The sequence below is a fragment of the Spermophilus citellus genome, assembly GCF_964194105.1.
Source record: "Spermophilus citellus genome assembly, chromosome: 4".
NCBI lineage: Eukaryota > Metazoa > Chordata > Mammalia > Rodentia > Sciuridae > Spermophilus > Spermophilus citellus.
Window position 1 is genome coordinate 30,736,586 of NC_138185.1, and position 19,114 is coordinate 30,755,699.

At 42.5% G+C, this 19,114-nt stretch overlaps 1 protein-coding gene and 1 pseudogene across 2 annotated transcripts; both read left to right on the forward strand.

Moving 5' to 3' along the window:
- Positions 1–233: 233 nt before the first annotated feature.
- Positions 234–2,224, forward strand: LOC308647495 (high mobility group protein B3-like). The gene has a single exon (XM_081291583.1). The coding sequence runs from the start codon at positions 308–310 to the stop codon at positions 905–907; it is 600 nt and encodes a 199-aa protein (XP_081147709.1). The 5' UTR covers positions 234–307; the 3' UTR covers positions 908–2,224.
- Positions 2,225–6,571: 4,347 nt separating this feature from the next.
- Positions 6,572–7,718, forward strand: LOC308647493 (heterogeneous nuclear ribonucleoprotein A3-like; annotated as a pseudogene). The gene has a single exon. The product of its transcript is annotated as a heterogeneous nuclear ribonucleoprotein A3-like (transcript).
- Positions 7,719–19,114: the final 11,396 nt, after the last annotated feature.

Here is a 19,114-nt window from a genome sequence, read left to right on the forward strand (position 1 = left end):
TTTGCTTTGTTATTGTTTGTTTGTTTTTGAGACAGGGTCTCACTAAGTTACCCAGACTTGCCTCAAACTTGCAATCATCCTGCCTCAGCCTCCTGAATTGCTGGCATTACAGGTGCCACCATGTAGGCAGGTGGGGTGTGGCCAGAGGAAGGTGGGTCACTGGGGGGTGCGCCCTGGAAGGGTGCATCATGTCTGACTAGAAAATCACAATTTAGGGCTCTCGTGGAGGCAGCTAGCGCGAGGCTGGGGATCGCTGAGCCGCGCGTCATGCCCTGCGCTGCCCAGACTAGCGAACAATACAGTCAGGATGGCTAAAGGTGATCCCAAGAAACCAAAGGGCAAGATGTCTGCTTATGCCTTCTTTGTGCAGACTTGCAGAGAAGAACATAAGAAGAAAAATCCAGAAGTCCCTGTCAATTTTGCAGAATTTTCCAAGAAGTGCTCTGAGAGGTGGAAGACAATGTCTGGGAAAGAGAAATCTAAATTTGATGAAATGGCAAAGGCAGATAAAGTACACTATGATCGGGAAATGAAGGACTATGGACCAGCTAAGGGAGGCAAGAAGAAAAAGGACCCTAATGCCCCCAAAAGACCACCGTCTGGATTCTTCCTGTTCTGTTCAGAATTCCGCCCCAAGATCAAGTCCACAAATCCTGGTATCTCCATTGGAGACGTGGCAAAAAAGCTGGGTGAGATGTGGAATAACCTAAGTGACAGTGAAAAGCAGCCATACATCACGAAGGCTGCAAAGCTGAAGGAGAAATACGAGAAGGATGTTGCTGACTATAAGTCTAAAGGAAAGTTTGATGGCACAAAGGGTCCTGCTAAAGTTGCCCGGAAAAAAGTGGAAGAGGAAGACGAAGAAGAGGAGGAAGAAGAGGAGGAGGAGGAGGAGGAGGATGAATAAAAAACTGTTTATCCTTCTTCTTGTGAATACCTTAGAGTAGGGGAGCGCCATGATTGACACATCTTATTTGAGATGTGCCTGTTACTCTCATTAGGTTTAATTTCAGAATTTGATCACGATCATATTGTAGTCTCTCAAAATGCTCTAGAAATTGTCAGTGGTTTACATGAAGTGGCCCTGGGTGTCCAGAGCACCCTAAAACTGTATCAAAGTTGTACATATTTCCAAACATTTTTAAAATGAAAAGGCACTCTCGTGTTCTCCTCACTCTGTGCACTTTGCTGTTGGTGTGACAAGGCATCTGAAGATGTTTCTGGCATTTTTTTTTTTATTTGTAAGGTGGTGTTAACTATATGGTTATTGGCTAGAAATCCTCAGTTATCAACTGTACATATCCATAGTCTGTAAAAAGAACAAAACAACCGAGACAAACTCTTGATGCTCCTTGCTTGGCGTTGAGGCTGTGGGGGGAAGATGCCTTTTGGAGGGGCCGTAGCTCAGGGCGTGCACTGTGAGGCTGGACCTGTTGACACTGCGGTGGGCATCCCTTTAGCTTCAGGTTGTCTTGTTTTTGTATATAGTGATATAGCATTCTGCTGCCTTTCTTAGTTGTGGAAAAAGGGGGGTCAGCTGGCATGAAAAGTGTTTGAATTTTTTTTTTAGTTAAGTACGGTAGATTTTAAACTTTGTTTTCAAACAGACTGTAGAACTCTTCATTGTCAGCAAAGCAAAGAGCTACTGCATCAATGAAAGTTCAAGAACCTTCTGTACTTAAATGCAATTTGCAACGTTATGTTATTTTTTGTATGTTTAGAATGCTGAAATGTTTTTGAAGTTAAATAAACAGTATTACATTTTTAAAACTGTTCCTCCCTATAAATCTGGTAACTTCTATTTTACTCACATGGTCAGCTTAGGACTGAGATGAAGGAGGGGGCTACTTGAAGTTACTGCATGATTTGTTGTATCTGAATGGCATTAAGATGAAGTGTAGACCAGTGAATGTAGTGACATAGGCAAGGGCCAGCAGCCTTCAGTACTGTTCAGGAAGGCAGGCAGGCGGGATGGGGCCCAGCTAACTCCAGATTTTACTTTTTACCTTCGGCTCTACATCTCCTTTTGGTGTCAAATGCATTGCTAAACAGTAAGAATGTCTTCCAGAGTGTATAGGGTGTAAAACTTCATACCTTATTTATTCTCACTCCTCTCTGACTCCTGCACATGTAATGGGATGCATAGTTATTTCTTGTGCTCAACATTTGAGGAGGCCTTAAATTGCTGCTTGTCTCCTAGACCCCAGTGAGGGGGGATGGGGTGGGGTAGGGGACATTATCCATATTTTGGCCCTGTTTTCCTCATTCAAAAAATCAGACATTCCAAGAAAGTTATTTAAGTTCCATCTTGGGTCACTTCAGCAGGCCGATAGGATCAACATTTCTAAGCAGTAAATGTATCATGAAATAGAGAGTGGCCTACCTGTGATTTGAGTTTATTCATCAGAAATGTAGATTGTTGTTCAATGTTCTTAAACTAAAGAAGCTTGGTTTGTGTTTCAGTGGTTGTATTAGTAAATGGTGTTAACATTTTGCCTAGGTTAGGGTGGGGGTGGTTGCTACAGTGGCAAATGGTGATACTAAATATCAGTGGATGGCTAGCTATCTGTACTTCACAGAAGTAACAAATGATAATACTGTTGTGGGTGAGTGTCAGCATTGCCTAGCATTAACACTTGGATATAGAAACTTTTTTCTTTTTTTTTTTTTTTGTGTGTATGTATGGTATTTTACATGAAAGCAGCTTTTTCTTAAAAGTTCACTCTTCAGAACCTTGCTTGTCTAAGGAGCTGTCTTTACTGTGTCAGGTCCTAGATGAGTGCAAATCATGGTCACAGCCTGATCTTCATTCATAACCATTCCCTCTCCATCAGAACTGTTTGTCCTAAATATGTTTTTTTAATTCTTCCACTAATTTAAAAACCCTTGGTCATTAGGTTTGCCCAGAGGCACTTGTTCCAGTATTGTTCATCCTGCTCTAGCCATGCCCTTGTCACTTGGCATTCTAAACTGAAACTGCTACTACTGCACAATGCACAATGTACAGGCCAACCTCATCAGATATGGAAGAGATGGCTCAACCAGTAATCCCAAGGAAGTAGTTTTCTAACTATGGGTGGGGGTGGATTTTATGCTCCCTCAGTAGCCAGATAGAAGTGGGGGGTAGGTATTTAGCTAAATGATGTTTGATTAAGCAGACTTTTGGTTATAGAGAGACTCCAGTTGCTTGTTACAAGACCACTACTCTTAAGGTTTACACACTGCCACTAGATGACCCAGTGGAATGTTGTTCTCTAGCTTCTCTGAGATGCTTTAAGTGGCATGATGTTACCACAAAAGGTTAGGCTTAGCTTGATTTCTGGACCAATCCTCTTGCAATGCCAACCTGTTATTAAGTCAAAAGGACAGTACTTTTTTCTCTTAAACACTCTCTTCCAACCCCCTTACCCTGTTCTTGAGTAATGTTTTATCTTTAGGAAAGAACAAGGCTGTAATGTAGCAACTATTGTCTGTGTCTCCCTTGTGTCTGTTTTTGTCACAAATGTACTTGGGGACGTTGGATGCATTCATTTTCTGTAATAAAGTTTCTTAATCAGTCTTCCCCCCCCCAAAAAAAAAAGAAAATCACAATTTAAATTTTAAAAATGTATACAGTGCTTTCATGCAATAGAATGTTTCACAGAGACTAAAAATAATGCTTTTAAAAAATGTTCATCACATGAGGAAGCATATGTAATAGAATTTTAAAAGAAAATCAGGGCTGGGGATGTGGCTCAGGCGGTAGCGCGCTCGCAGGCGTGTGGCCCGGGTTCGATCCTCAGCACCACATACCAACAAAGATGTTGTGTCCGCAGAGAACTACAAAATAAATATTAAAAAAATTCTCTCTCTAACTCTCTCCTCTCTCACTCTCTCTTTAAAAAAAAAAAAGAAAAGAAAATCAGAGTGTGAATCTATAAGAGCAATATATGTACATTTTGTTTTATTTTGTTTATTATTTATTTATTTTTCAGTACTGGGGATTGAATCCAAGAATACCCTACCACTGAGCTACCCACCCCAGCCCTTTTCATTTTTTATTTTGAAACAGGATCTTGCTACATTGCCAGGGCTAGCCTTGAACTGCAACCTCCTGCCTCGGTCTCCTGAGTTGCTTCTGCACCCAATTTAAAGGTATATTTTATAAAACAAAGAAATTTAAAAAATACAAATATCCAGAAGAACAAATACAAGAAATATATAGGCATTCGTGTTAACAGTGGTTACAGCTGGGTGGTAAACAACAAGTGATTTTTATTTCCTTCTGCATTATTTTTATATATTTCAAAAAATTCACAGTTTGATGGCTAATTTTATGTGTCAACTTGCTTGGGTCAAGCAGTGCCCAGATTACTCTGGGTGTGCCTGTGAGGATGTTTCTGGACAAAATTAGCATTTGACTCACTAGACTGAGTGGGAAGATTGTCCTCACCAATGTGGGTGGACAACATTCAGTCCATGAGGGGCCTGAATAGAACAAGGTGGAGGAAGGAAGAATTCACCCCCACTTTTTTTTGTCCTGTCTGCCTGTGTTGGCTGGAACCTCAGTGTCCTCCTGCCCCTGGACCAAGATTTATACCATCATCATTATTGGTTCTCAGGCCTTTGGACTCAAACTGGAATATACCTCCAGGTCCCCTGATTCTCCAGCTTAAAGACAGAAGATTGTGGGACTTCTCAGCTTCAATGAACTTCCATGAGCCAATTCCTCATTAAAAAAAAAAAAATTCCCTTCTACACACACACATACACACACACACACACACACACACACACACACACTTCTGGTTCTGTTTCTCTGGAGAACCTTGACTAACACATCTGGTGAACAAATACTGCTTTTATAATGAGAAAAAGATCAGTAACTATTATTTTTAATTCCTCTCATGGTATGCACCCTCCTGGCCAGGATGCCAGGCACTTAGCATATTTGGTCTTATCAGATCTCCATAATGATCTCCAATTTAGGAAGCTGACATCCAAAGTCTTCATTCTGTCATTTGCCCAAGGGCACACAGTTATTAGTCTCCCCTAAAATACACCATGGAAATTCTTTGTCAGTGCTCTGGGTGATACTTAAGAGTTGGACATGGAGGCCATTTGCTCTCTGTCTTCACATGGTCTTCCCTCTGTGTTAATCTCCCCTTCCTAAAAGAACTTCAGTCTTACTAGATTAGAGCTCATCCATATGACCTCATTTTAATTTGATCACCCCTTAAAAGGCCCTCTCTCCAAAGAAAGTCACATTAAGAAGTACTGGGGAGTTAGGACTTCAACATGTGAATTTGTGGGGACATAATTCAGCCCCAGGAACCCTCTTTTTAGAAATGTCCTAATAGTATATCTGTGTCATTTCCAGTCCAGTTCTAAGGCATTCCCAGGACCTTGAGGGCCTCATGGAGACCCCACATCCATATACTCTGTCACCTTTTATAACAAAGATACCATTGTCTGAGTCACTGTATATCCATGCACAGATGGGTTGCTGACTGGCACTGACCCTAGCAGTGCCAAGAATGCCTACCTCCTAGTGCCCATGGCAGAGCAAGTAGAAATGTTTCAGTTCTAGAAATGGATCCTGAGGAATCCAGCCTCGATGCTCCCATATCTGACATCAAGTGAAGTGTTTCATGATCTACAAAATTTATTTAATTTGGCTCACATCCATAAAGATCCAACACACTAAGCCAGGTAATGCTCCTCCTACACACAAATACATTGCAAACACACCTGGCATAGAACTATGCCAATTATGAGCTGATTAAATGAAGCAGTGAGTGTCCACTACGATTCAATGGATGCCACAGAAGGGTGGCCAGCTCCTCTGCCTTCATACTGCTAGGCAGGTCCACCACCTTGTTCATCATAGCTCCCCACATGGTGAATGTGTCCACTCAGGTTTCTTCATGGCCAAGACTCACCTTCCCAAGGCCTTCCCTGCTGTGTGCCAGCTGGCTTGGCCATTGTCCAAACTCAACAGACCAAGAGAACCATAATCTATTTTTCTAGCTAAAGACTATTTTCCCCCTTTCTCCTGGATAATCTCTTTTTCTAGCCAAAGACTATTTCTCTCCTTTTCTTCCAGCCCCTTTCTGGACACCACCTTCCAGGAAGTGATTGACCTGCAGTGGGGTTGCTGTTCTTGTGGCACCATGCAGACAGTGAGTTTAGTATAGACCAGACCAGACCAGCCTCCCATTAGCCTACCACATGGCAGGGCTGATGTTTTTTCTGGACCTTTGATGAATAAAGAAAAGAACAAATGACTACATGATCAGACTAGCCCAGATTCCCCAGAGAAAGTCTTAATGAGTCCATTCTCAGCAGGAGAATTTTAAGATTAATATTTTTCACTGACCACCTAAGGAAGAGGCCCACTATAGCTCTGCTACACATGTGATTTCAACCAGCCTGAGCTGCCACAGTTCCCAGTAACTGCCAGGATGTGAACCAGGACAAATGAACCAGGACAAGCTGTTAGGCTCTGTCTAGGCAAGTTGTGGGAAATGCCTGTCAAAAACTACCATCTTGATATTGAACTCGAGTTGGAAGAGGTGAGTCTGGTCTCAAAATGGAGGTAAAACTGCTGCCCGGTGGCCCCCCCAGCCCTACTCCAGGGGGAGGGGGGGCATGATCCAAAGGATCCAAAGCAATTGAGGAAGATGTTAATTGGTGGTCTGAGCTTCGAAACTACAGATGATAGTTTAAGAGAACGTTTTGAGAAATGGGGCACACACAGATTGTGTGGTAATGAGAGACCCCCAAACAAGATGTTCCAGGGGCTTTGGCTTTGTGACTTACTCTTTGTTGAAGAGGTGGATGCAGCAATGTGTGCTTGGCCACACAAGGTTGATGGGTGTGTAGTGGAACCAAAGAGAGCTGTTTCTAGAGCGGATTCCATATAGCCTGGTGCCCATCTAACAGTGAAGAAAATTTTTGTTGGTGGTATTAAAGAAGATACAGAAGAATATAATTTGAGAGATTACTTTGAAAAGTATGGAAGACATGGCAGAGTGGGGGAAAAGAGAGGATTGGCTTTTGTAACTTTCAATGATCATGATACAGTTGACAAAATTATTGTTCAGAAATACCCACAGTATTAATGGGCATAATTGTGAAGTGAAAGAGGTCCTTTCTAAACAAGAGATACAGTCTGCTGGGTCACAAAGAGGTTGTGGAGGTGGATCTGGCAACTTCATGGGTCATGGAGGAAACTTTGGAGATGGTGGAGGTAACTTTGGCCATAGCGGAAACTCTGGTGGAAGAGAGGCTATGGTGGTGGAGGTGGAGGCAGCAGAGGTAGTTATGGTGGAGGAAGTGATGGTGGATATAATGGATTTGGAGGTGATGGTGGAACTATGGCAGTGGTCCTGGTTATAGTAGTAGAGGAGGCAATGATGGTGGTGAACCGGGATATGGAAGCCAAGGTGGTGGATATGGTGGTGGAGGACGATATGATGGTTACAATGAAGGAGAAAATTTTGGTGGGAACTATAATGATTTTGGAAATTACAGCGGACAACAGCAATTAAATTATGGACCCATGAAGGGGGGCAGTTTTGGTGGAAGAAGTTCTGGCAGTCCCTATAATGGTGGTTATGGATCTGGTGGTGGAAGTGGTAGATATGGTAGCAGAAAGTTTTAAAAACAGCAGAAAAGGACTACAGTTCTTAGCAGGAGAAAGAGTGAGGAGTTGTCAGGAAAGCTTCAGGTTTTTGAAACAGTTGTTTCAAATGCATTAGAGGAACTGTAAAAATCTACCACAGAAGGAACAGTGATCCATAGTCAGAAAAGTTAGTGCAGCTTAAACAGGAAACCCTTCTTGTTCAGGACTGTCATAGCCACAGTTTGCAAAAAGTGCAGCTATTGATTAATGCAATGTAGTGTCTATTAGATGTACATTCCTGAGGTCTTTTATCTGTTGTAGCTTTTTCTTTCTCTTTTCATTGCATCAGGTATATTGATTGCCCTGAAAATTGTGGTAGTGGTACCAAGAATTAAAAAAAAATTAAGGAATTTTTAACTTTTCAATATTTGTGTAGTTCAGTTTTTCTACATTTTAGAACAGAAACTCTAACAAAATGCAGTTTGAAGGAGTTTCCTTCTGAGTTAACAGCAAAGAAGATCATTGTTAATTACTATTTTGTATGAATTTTGCTAAATTTAATTGTAAAGAAACATCTGCTGACTTGCAGTTTAAGGAGAATCTATTCTCCCCATTTCCAAACCATAATATGAATTAGCGCTGACATGTGGAGAGAATAGATATTTGTATGCTTGAAATGTGTGTTTTAGATAAATAGGATTGGGTATTCAAATTAGTGCATTTGTGAATTTGATAGCACTAAGATTACCTTCAAATGAAAAATCTCAAAATTCCTATTTGTTTTTTGTGCATTTTCTTTCACAATGTGATCTTGATTTCAGTGTGTTAGATTTGCTGAGTCCGAGCTGTGTTTAGAACATCTCTGTTCTACATTTACCTTGGTCACATTCAAACTGCTGCCATAGTTTTTGGGTGTAAATGATGTCTGCTGCCCTCTATTTAAATTCTGATAAAGGGTAGTGGATGTTTTCCCCCTCCCAGCTTAAAAACCATTGTTAACTTTTTAAAGATATAAATCCACTAATCCTGCTTTGGAGCAAATTAATGAGTATCTGCTTTTGTTTTCTTTTCTTTTTAAAGCACATGAGGCTCATACATCTTGACTTGTTTTCCTTGGTTTAATTTCCCCCCCCAGATAAAGCTTTCATAGCAAGAGAATAAAAACCATGCTACTGAACCCTTAACTGGCTGGCATGCCTTTCTGATTTTGCCCTATACATTTTGCTGAATAAACCAAGGTTAATTTAGGTATAATTGTCCAAAATAACTTAATGCAGCAGAAATGTAGCATAATTGCTTAATACAAGCTTCTAATTTCCCAAAGGCCTGAATTCCAAATTTGGATAGCCTGGGTTCTTTCTTAAATTCCCAAAGAACACATTGTCATTCTTTATGTATATTTCAACCAAAATTGTGTTGGTGTGAGTTATCGATTTGTTTGGAAGACCATGATTGAGAAGAGTTATAAATAACAAGGTCATATGTACAAAAAACAATGTTTACTGTTTTGCACCAGCTAGTGCTTAAAATTTCATTCAAGCCCTAAGTATGTGCCCTGCTGTTATTCTTTCTTTGGTAGTTGAACATTGAATTCAAGATTTTTACTTGGTTTTAAAAATACTAAGCAAAGCAAGCAATTAAAAAAAAAAAAGGAAATGGGTTGGGGGGGGTGCTTGCTTTTGACACAACCACCCTAAAGAGTATATGAACAAAAAAATAAAAATAAAAAAATTTTTAAAAAGTATATGGACAAGATAAATGTTTCATTAGGCACCTGCCAGATTGTCATAGTAATATAAAGTAGAAGAACATTACTGTCCTCCAGGGTGAAGAGCATCCTTTGTTATAAACCCACACAGACCATACAATATTATTCAACTATAAAAAAAGAATAAAGTGCTGTTACATGCTACAACGTGGACGGACCTGGAAAACCAGAGGCCAAGTGAAAGAAGTCAGTCATAAAAGACCATATATTTTATGATCCATTTAGATGAAATATCCAGTATCGGCAAATCTGGAGAGACAGAAAGTAGATGAGTGGTTACCAGGGGTTGGAGAGAGGTGAGGAATGGGAGTGACTGGGGATGGGTAAGGGGGCTTCTTTCTGTTGTGATACCCATGTGCTGGAATTAGATAGTGGAAACTCACAAGCAAGTTTGTGAATTACACTAAATATTGCTGAAAATACATTTTGAACAGTGAAGCTCATGTTATATGAATCATGCTATCTCAAGAGAAGCTGCTATTTTTTTCTAAAGCATAGAATTACCTACCTAGGAATAAAGGTAATGAGAGGGTAGGGGAGCGTTAGGCATTTACTTGAGGTTAATCTGTTATGAGAACATTGCTGCCCACTTGTTTTTCTCACAGCTTTTTCAGAAATCAGTGTGTACAGAGGCACTTTCAGTGGTCTCTATCATATTCATAAACACTTGGACCAGAAAATTTTTCTGGCCACTGGGTCAAAGGCTATGCCAATGAAAGCCGGACCATGGAATATGACATTTTGGACCTTGAAGAAGGTAAGAAAAGTGTTTAATCATAGAGTACCTGAGTTTAAATTCTACTTGCCCTGTTGTGATCTGTCACGCTTTAAAGACCTGCTGGCATCAAGAGTAGAGAAGGGCCGATTCTGGTGGAAATGCAATCCTCTTTATTCAGTGTTAAACACTAAAATTTTACTGGGTGTGATGGCACATGCCTGTAATCCCAGCAGCTCAGCAGGCTGAGGCAGGAGGATCAGGAGTTCAAAGCCAGCCTCAGCAATTTAGCCAGGCCCTAAGAAACTCAATAAGACCCTATCTCTAGATAAAATATTTAAAAAGGCTGGGGATGTTGCTCAGTGGTTGAGTACCCCTGAGTTCATTCCAAGAAAAAAAGAAAGAAAGGGAGAGGGAGAGGAAGAGAGAGGACTGGGGCTGGGCATGGTGGTGCATGCCTATAATCCCAGCAAGGTAAGAGGTTGAGGCAGGAGGATTGCAAGTCCAAGACCAGTCTCAGAAATTTAGTGAAGCCCTAAGCAATTTAGTGAGACCCTGTCTCACTAAATATAATATAATATATACATATAATAAAATATAAAAAGGGCAGGGGTGCTGGGGTTGTGGCTCAGTGGTAGAGCATTGGCCTAGCACATGTGAGGCCCTGGGTTCGAACCTCAGCACCACATAAAAACAAAATAAATAAAGGTATTTAAATAAAAGTTTTAAAAAATGGGGGCAGAGGATGTGGCTCCCTGGTGAAGGGCCCCTGGGTTAAATCTATGGTATCAAAAATAGATAGATAGGGCTGGGGCAGAGCACTTGCCTCGAATGTGTGAGGCACTGGGTTTGATCCTCAGCACCACATAAAAATAAATAAAATAAAGGCATTGTGTACAACTACACCTGAAAAATAAATAGTTAAAAATAGATAGATAGATACATGGCTAGATAGATAGATAGATAGATAGATAGATAGATAGATAGATGCTAAAATTTCCTCAGGAAACAGCTCTGGATTCAGAATGAATGATGCATTCCTACATGCTCCGGGGCCTGGGAAATGACTTCATGTACTAGTTTTTGTGGCCAGTCTTATGACTGCCTTTTCCACTACATGATGGATTACTCCTCCCATAGACTATTTCACCACCTTACACCTACCAGAAAACCTCACCTTTTCCCCCAACTTCTCCTTTTGCCCAGCTGTTCCTCCTCTACCTCACAGGGAAGTTATGCAGATGAGTCAGGACGTGCCCTTCTCTTGTGGTGAGACTGGGTGGGGTGAATGCCAGCTATGGTGACACAGAGGCCCTCACCTGGGCCTCAGCTTCTTGTCTGCCCACAGTGCATTCCTGTCCCACTCACCTGCACCTGCTTGCCCTCTTCTGAGACCTCACTAGAACTTTTAAGAAGGGGACATCTGTCTGAGTCAGGTGGGTGATGCTTTGGCCTTGCCTGCGTTGGCCTCTCTTTCTACATGGTCTTCCTCCCCTCCGTGTCCTCTCACACCTGCATGTCATTTCTACCTGGGGTCAGGAAAGCAGAGAAGATTGTAGGGAGCGTTGATACATGTTTGGTAGGAAAATATGAAATATTTCCAGGTGGCAGGTAAAGTGAAAGAAGAGACTTAGTCAATCCTTCAAACCAAGGACAATGCGGTGCCAGTGCATGTGGCTGTGAAGGTCCAGCTGGATCATCCTGCTTCTCTCCAAGAGCCACCCTCCTCATTCACACTCACATGAATCCTTTCCTTAGAGGACCTACCCATCTGTTTTGTGCTGCTATCACAGAATGCCAGAGACTGTGTAATTTATAATGAAAAGAAAGTTATTGGCTCACTGTTCTGGAAGCTGTGAAGTCCAAGATCAAGGTCACTGCATCTAGTGAGGGCCATCTTTTTTTTGGAGGGGGGTACTGGGGATTTAACTCAGGAACCCTTGACCACTGAGCTACATCCCCAGCCCTATTTTATATTTTATTTAGAGTCAGGGTCTCACTAGTTGCTTAGCACCTCACTTTTTGCTGAGGCTGGCTTTGAACTCACCATCCTCCTGTCTCAGCCTCTCGAGCTGCTGGGATTACAGGCGAGCACCACCACTCCTGGTATAAGTGAGGGCCTTCTCGCTGTCTCATCACAGGACAGAAGCACGAGGGCAAGAGGATGCAAGAGGAAGCCAAACTTACCCTTGTATCAGGGTACCGATCCCAATAATAAGGGTAAAGCCCTCATGGATGAATCACTTCTTAAGGGTCCTACTTCTTAATGCTGTTAAAATGGAGATTAAATTTAACAAGAGTTATGGAGGGGACAAGTATTCTAGAGGACCATACCGGTCCTCTAGAGACACCCTTAAAGTGTTCCCATTCCATTTTCCATGCTGGACCCTCCACCTGGAAAGTCTGGAATGTCTTCTCTCCCCTCTATCTCAAGCTGGCAAACTCCTGTGTACACATCAAGACCCAGCTGAACCCTACCAACACTTTGTCAATCAGGTGGAGACTACAGATCTTGCTGAAGATAATGTTTTTAAACACATAAAATAAAATATACACAGGTTACCAAAGAAACCATTTAAATTAAAGTAGTTATCAAAATGTTGTAATACTCCTTAAATTTAAAAGATCAAAAAACTCACTTCTTAGATCTTTCTACTGGTGGCCCTAATAATTATCATAATTTTATGGTGATAAATGCAAAGGCTATTTCAAGATCTTCTACACTATGGATTATGATATAGTTGAAGGGGGGTACTGGGGATTTAACTCATCCTGGTTTGTCCCATACTTTCCCATTTTAGCACTGAAAACCCTTGTCCTGAGAACTCCCTTAGCCCCTAGAAAACTGAAAAAATTTGACACTCGACCTGTAATGTGGCATGAAAACTCTGTGATTCTAAGTGGCATTATAGTCACAAATGGCTTGTGACTGTGGTTTGCAGCTTGCATTCTTTTTTGTGGTGTTGGGCATCGAACCCAGTGCCTCAGGCCTCAAGCATGTTAGGCAAGTGCTTCTATCCCTGAGCTAAATGCCCAGAACTGCTGCTGATGTGATTGTGTTTTTCTGATCCACATTCATGTATTTTCCAAATTCTATCATGGACAACTGGTTTCCAGGTTAGGAACCCCTGCAACCACTGTTCCCTAACCTATAAATTTTGCACTTAGATCTATGATAATTTTTCACTGTTGTCATTGTGTAAACAACATAACATCACTTCTCCATCCATTGCCTTTCTTATAAGGTCTTGGGGAGAATTTTTTTAAATCTATACAGGAGACCTGTAGCTGATCATTGTGATGCAAACAGTTCTCTTACAGTGGAACGGATATTGGTTGAACAACTTTGGAAAAGTGTTTGGCAGTTTTCACTAAAGATGAACAAATTTCTCTCCTGTGATCCAGCATTTCCATTCCTGAGTATTTTCTCAAGAGAAATCAGAGCTTATATTCACCAAGAAACATGCACAAGAATTTTCATAGCAACTGTGTTCACAATAGCCCCAAACCGGGAACAATTCCAACATCTTCTATTCAAGAGGTGAATAAATAAGTAAATCCTGGTCTATTTGCACAGCCATATACTACACCCAAATGAGAATTTTAAAATTGCATCCTAGACAACAATACTGGTGAATCTCATGAACAAAATGTTAACAAAAGAAGCCAGCCAGCCACAAATGGATACATATCACATGATTTCATTTGTATAAAATACAAAAGACAAGTGAGATGGCCTGGATGGCAGAAGTCAAGACAATGGTTATCACTGAGCTTATAAGGGTTGTGAATAATCTCCTGGTTAAATAAAAGTCTTGAGTTTATGAAAATATACTGAATTTTGTACTCATGGGGTGTTCATGTTCTGACCTGGAAATCTGCAATTCCAAGTGCCTTTTTTTTTTTCCCATGCTGGGGATCAAACCCAGGGCCTCAGGCATGCTAGGCAAACACTCTATCACTGAGCTACATCCCTGGCCCCAATAGGAGTATATAAAATTTTGGATCCCCAGTTCCCATGTCTTGTCAGATTCAGCCACTGCAACAACCACTAGCAAAAAGGGACTTCTTCTGCAGCTGAGGCTGTAGTTTCCCCCATTAAATGCAACCCATCTGGATGGTGCTTTGATTCCCCCACCCCCCCCCCAGCCAACAATATCCCAGACCCAACCTAGCACAAACCTCTTTGTTATTTGCCAGTTGCTGTCACAGCCATCGCTTTATTAGTCTTTGTGGCTTAAGTAACGTGCGAACACAGGTCTCTGTATTCAAAGCAGTTTTTAGATCTTACCTTACTTAGTTTATTTACTAAACTTTCAGGGGAAGGACATGGAAATCTGCAATTCCAAGTGCCAAGCAGCATTTGATCAGCTTTCATCCACACCAGCGGAGACAATGGCGGGGGAAGCAGGCATGATACCCCATGCACAGACGTGAAAATCAATTCTCAGTGTGAACTTAGGCCTCCCTCAGAGATGCCCAGGAAGTGCATCATTTATCGTCTAAGGCAGAGGGTGCCTTCCATGAGACCGTGAGGGCCAAAGCTGTCCCCTAACGCCAGACAGAGCATGGCAGGACAGGAATTAGCACTGGGTCTCTGGCTCCTGTCTGCTCCCTTCACAGGACCCTGAAGGACTCCCCTGAGGATAAAAATCACCCTGGGTAATGAAGATGTCACTGCTCTGAGATAAGAGCTGTCCCCACTCACTGTTCCAGGTGACCTCATCCTGGGGGCCACCTTTTGTTTTTGGACATTTTCCTGCTTGTTTAGAGAGAGAAGACAAGCTGCAGATCCATGTATCAGGTTAATCATGTTATTGCAAACGTCAAATAGAATGAGAAAAGGCAATGGGGAGGCTAAAAGAGGAATTGTTAAATGGTGGCAGCTGGCGTTCTTGAGGTGGGAGCCCGCCCTCTCCTGGGCCACTCCGTTCTGGACACCCGACAGACTGCTTCGTAAAACCGGAGCCTTCTCTTCTCTAAGCCAATGTCCTCCTTCACAAGCACACGGTGATGTCTGCCTTCCACCCTCCCTCTGAAGCCACCACAAGGCCCTCACCTCCCTCCCTTACTCACCTCCCATTCCCCACACTCCACCCCTCCCTGCCTCACAGCCAACCAGGGCAGGGCAGAGGGCCTCAGAGGAAATGGCTCTTGGGTGCCCACAGCCTTTGTTTCTCCAGGCTGTGGCCATCCTGTGGGTTCATATCTTGCCTCTAGCTAGACAACTTTATGTCATGAAATATCAACTATCTCCGTGACAGACCTTCACTGTGTTGCCTGCGGGATTCTCTCTCTCTCTCTCTCTCTCTCTCTCTCTCTCTCTCTCTCTCTCTCTCTCTCTCTCTCTCTCCCCAACTGTGAAACTGTCACATTTATCCCATTAGATTTCCTCTTGCTGCTTCTCTATATCCCAACCAGCTGTGGTTTGGAGTGTTGGGCCTGACCCCTGGCATGCAGCCTGCCTTGGTAGCTCTGAGCTATGTGCAGATTGGACAATATTGTCCTCATCCCTGTCACTGCTAAAGAGGAGACAAAGGGAATCTAGATGCATTTAGATGCTAGGTACTGATGAAACACATTCCTTCCATTTCTGTGAGCTCAGCAAAGCACATGAGCAGCAATGGGATTCCTCAGATGACTACTGCAAAAGGTTATGTGCCCAGTGCAATGGGAACCCATGTGGAAGTGTGTGACCATGTTTATGAAGAGTGGACAACCTAAAAAGGGAGGTAACGCTTAAGTTCTGCACAAAGCAATAATTAAACTCCAAAAACATAAAAGCTGAATGTAGACATATTTTATGACCCAGCAAGTCCATTATCAAAAGTACATGTTGAAGAGAAATACGGCCACCCAGAGGAATGGGCAAGAATGTTTCCAGCAACACTATTCACAAGAGCCCAAACTGGAAAACCCCCAAATGCCCATCAGTGGGAACGAATGATAAACTCAGGAACATTCTCATAACGGAATGAACCGCATAGAAGGTGAGTGGATCTTGAAGATATAAATCTGAGCAAAAAACAGACACAAAGATTATGTTCTATATTAATCTATTTATATAAAGAAAAAAATCAATCTGTTTGTTGGAATCAGAACTATAGTCAGTATAGGGAAGGGGCTAGTGACATGAAGGAGCCAGGAACAGGCTTGGAGAATGCTATAGTGCTCAGTTACCACATTTTATCACTGAGCCACATCTCCATCCCTTTTATTTTAACATAGGGTCTCAGTAAGAGACTGAGGCTGGCCTCGAACTTGCAATCCTCCTGCCTCAGCCTCCCAAGTCGCTGGGATTACAGGCATGAGCAGGTTCAGTTTCTTAATCTGAGTGCAGGATGCACAGATTTATTCAGTTTGTAAACATGTATAATGCTGTGCATTTAGAATGCATGCACACTTCTGTATGGATATTGTCCCAACATCTCAAAGGAAAAAAAATGAGTATATCTATCTTCTTAGTTTGATTGAAGAGCTATAACAAAACACCACAAGCTGGGTGGCTTATAAACAATATGAGCTTATTTCTCTTAGTTCTGGAGGCTGGGAAGTTCAAAGATCAAGATGCTAGCAGACTCCATATCTGGTGAGGGCCTTCTCCTGGTTCACAGATGACTGTCTTTTGCTTGTCTCGCATGACAGAAACGACAAGGGAGCTCTCTCAGGACTCCTTTTGTGAAGACGCCAATTCCAATCACACAATCATGATCACCTTCTCCTTTTTAGGGAGTAGGGGTACTGGGGATCGAACCCAGGGCCCTTTACCACTGAGCTACATCCCCAGCCCTTTTTTATTCTTTATTTTAAGGCAGGGTCTTGCTTAGTTGCTGAAGCTGGCCTCAGACTTGCAATCCTTCTGTCTCCATCTCCTGAGTCACTGGGATTACTGGTGTGCACAGCCAGGCCTGGCCCAAATGCCCACCTAATACAGCCACCTTGAGGGCTAGGATTTCAGCATATGAATTATAGGGGGACACAAACATTCAGACCATAGCAGCCGTTTAGACCACTCTACGTCTAATATTCTATTAGACCTTTCTGTTATTTCTCTATCATTAGACCCTGAGCTCCTATGGCAACAGAACAAGTTCAGTAAGTGATTTTCCCACAAGGAAACCTGCCTGGGTACATTGATTCAACATGGGAGGTGGAGTCCTAACACTTCGTTCGTGTGTAAGTGCTTTCAAAGCCAGAAAATACAATCACCCTGGCTCTGGCCTCTCCATTCATATGAAGAAGCCAATGTCCCCATGTGAATTCACAGACAGGGTAGCCAGGTGGTACTGGAGCAGCTTGGCATTCTCTGCATCTGTATCGGTTTTCTTGCCTCCTTGGCACTCCCAGAGCTCCTCCCTTCCTCTTGAGCATTCCCTCAATCTTCCACACTCCTCTTTGCCTCTGAGAACAGCCTTTGTTTACGAACAAGAGGAATCTGCAGCCTCATCAGCTCCAAACCAAACTCCCACCACCATTCTCTGGGCAAAGCCCTGCTCAGAAAAGCAATAGAAAGTGAGGGCGAGAAGGCTGGAGATAATGGTGTCTAGTGGGACCAGCAGGGTGCACAGGACACCAAGTTCAGAATGAAGCCATGGGCCTGCTGGGGCTGCACTGCCTAATTGGTGCCTGGCTGAGTGACTTGGGTCTGTCCGGACCTGTGACCTTGAAGTGCAAAGGAGCTAGACTAGATGATTCTGGGTCCTTTCCAGCTCTGAACACATCAAGCAAGTCCTAATCATGATGCTAAGCATGTACATATTGAACAAAATTGCCAGGTATGGTTGCACACACCTGTAATTCCAGCAATTCAGGAGCTGGGGCAGGAGGATCACAAATTGGAGGCCTGTCTGAGCAATTTAGCAAAACTCTGTCTGAAAATAAAATAAATAAATAAAAATTAAAAGGACTGGGGGTGTGTCTCAATGGTGAAGCACCACTGAGTTCAATCTCAAGTACCAAAAATAACAATAATAATAATTTTACTGGCACTGGTTTCTGGGGGATGAACTATTAGATTTCTTTTTCCTTCTCTGCATTTTGCAAATAAGGAAGGATGAGATGGATTACACTACCAATGAGTTTGTGTTTTATGTGTTCCCAAACACAAAAAGCACATGACTCTAAAACAAAATAAAAACATCTTTAAGGGGAGAGATTGAAATAATTTTTAAAACTAAAAGCAGACAAGAAAGAAAGGTCCCAGATGGAGGCCCCAAATCCATCTGGAGCTCAGAAGCTCTGCAGGGCAGCATTAGCTCAGAGGTTTCCCACCTCTAAGCTGCAGTCCTTGTAAACTCCTCTGGCGCCATCTGCTGACCATCCCAGAAACAACATTTTACTTTGGTTTGCAGCAGAGCTTTGAAGGGAATGAGTCAATGGGGTCCGTTCAGGATCAAGATTGCATTATATTTGCAGGCAAATGTTACCAAAATTCACTTTTGATTTTACCGTGCAGAAATGATCAGAACAGGGACATCTGAGCAAGTTCTTTCTGTATAACACCCTGAGATAGTCATTAAAATAACTGATCCTCATGCCACATAAAGCCCAAGAAAGGTTCCAGCTCCCTTCCCCACTGTACCTGGCACCAAGCACTCCAGGGAACTCACTCTTGGTCCTCACCATCTGGGTACAGGGTTGGTTTCCATCTGGCTCTAGCTCTACCTCCTGGGTTCCCACATATGGGTAATCTGTTGGCCTTTGGGCTCAATTCAAGAATTCCTACATGGCCCCAAGCAACCCAAAGTGCTGGAAGTCCTCCTTTGTCCCTCCGCCCATTCATTAGTCTTGTTTTCCCACCCACCCTTTGAAAATGAAGCTCCCTTTCCACACCTGTGGAACCTTCTTTCTGAACTGACCACAGGCACTGCTTAGAAGAGACCCCTCTGCTGTCAGAGTCTGGTCTGGTCTTTAGGGGAAGGACAGTAGACATGCCCCCTATGCTGTAGATATTTATAGAAAGCTTTTGGGGTGCTCTACTACTAAGTTACATCCCCAGTCCTTTTTATTTTTTATTCTGAGACAG

Coding starts and splice junctions, on each gene's coding strand:
- LOC308647495 (XM_081291583.1), top strand. CDS start 308: ATGGCTAAAGGTGATCCCAAGAAACCAAAGGGCAAGATGTCTGCTTAT.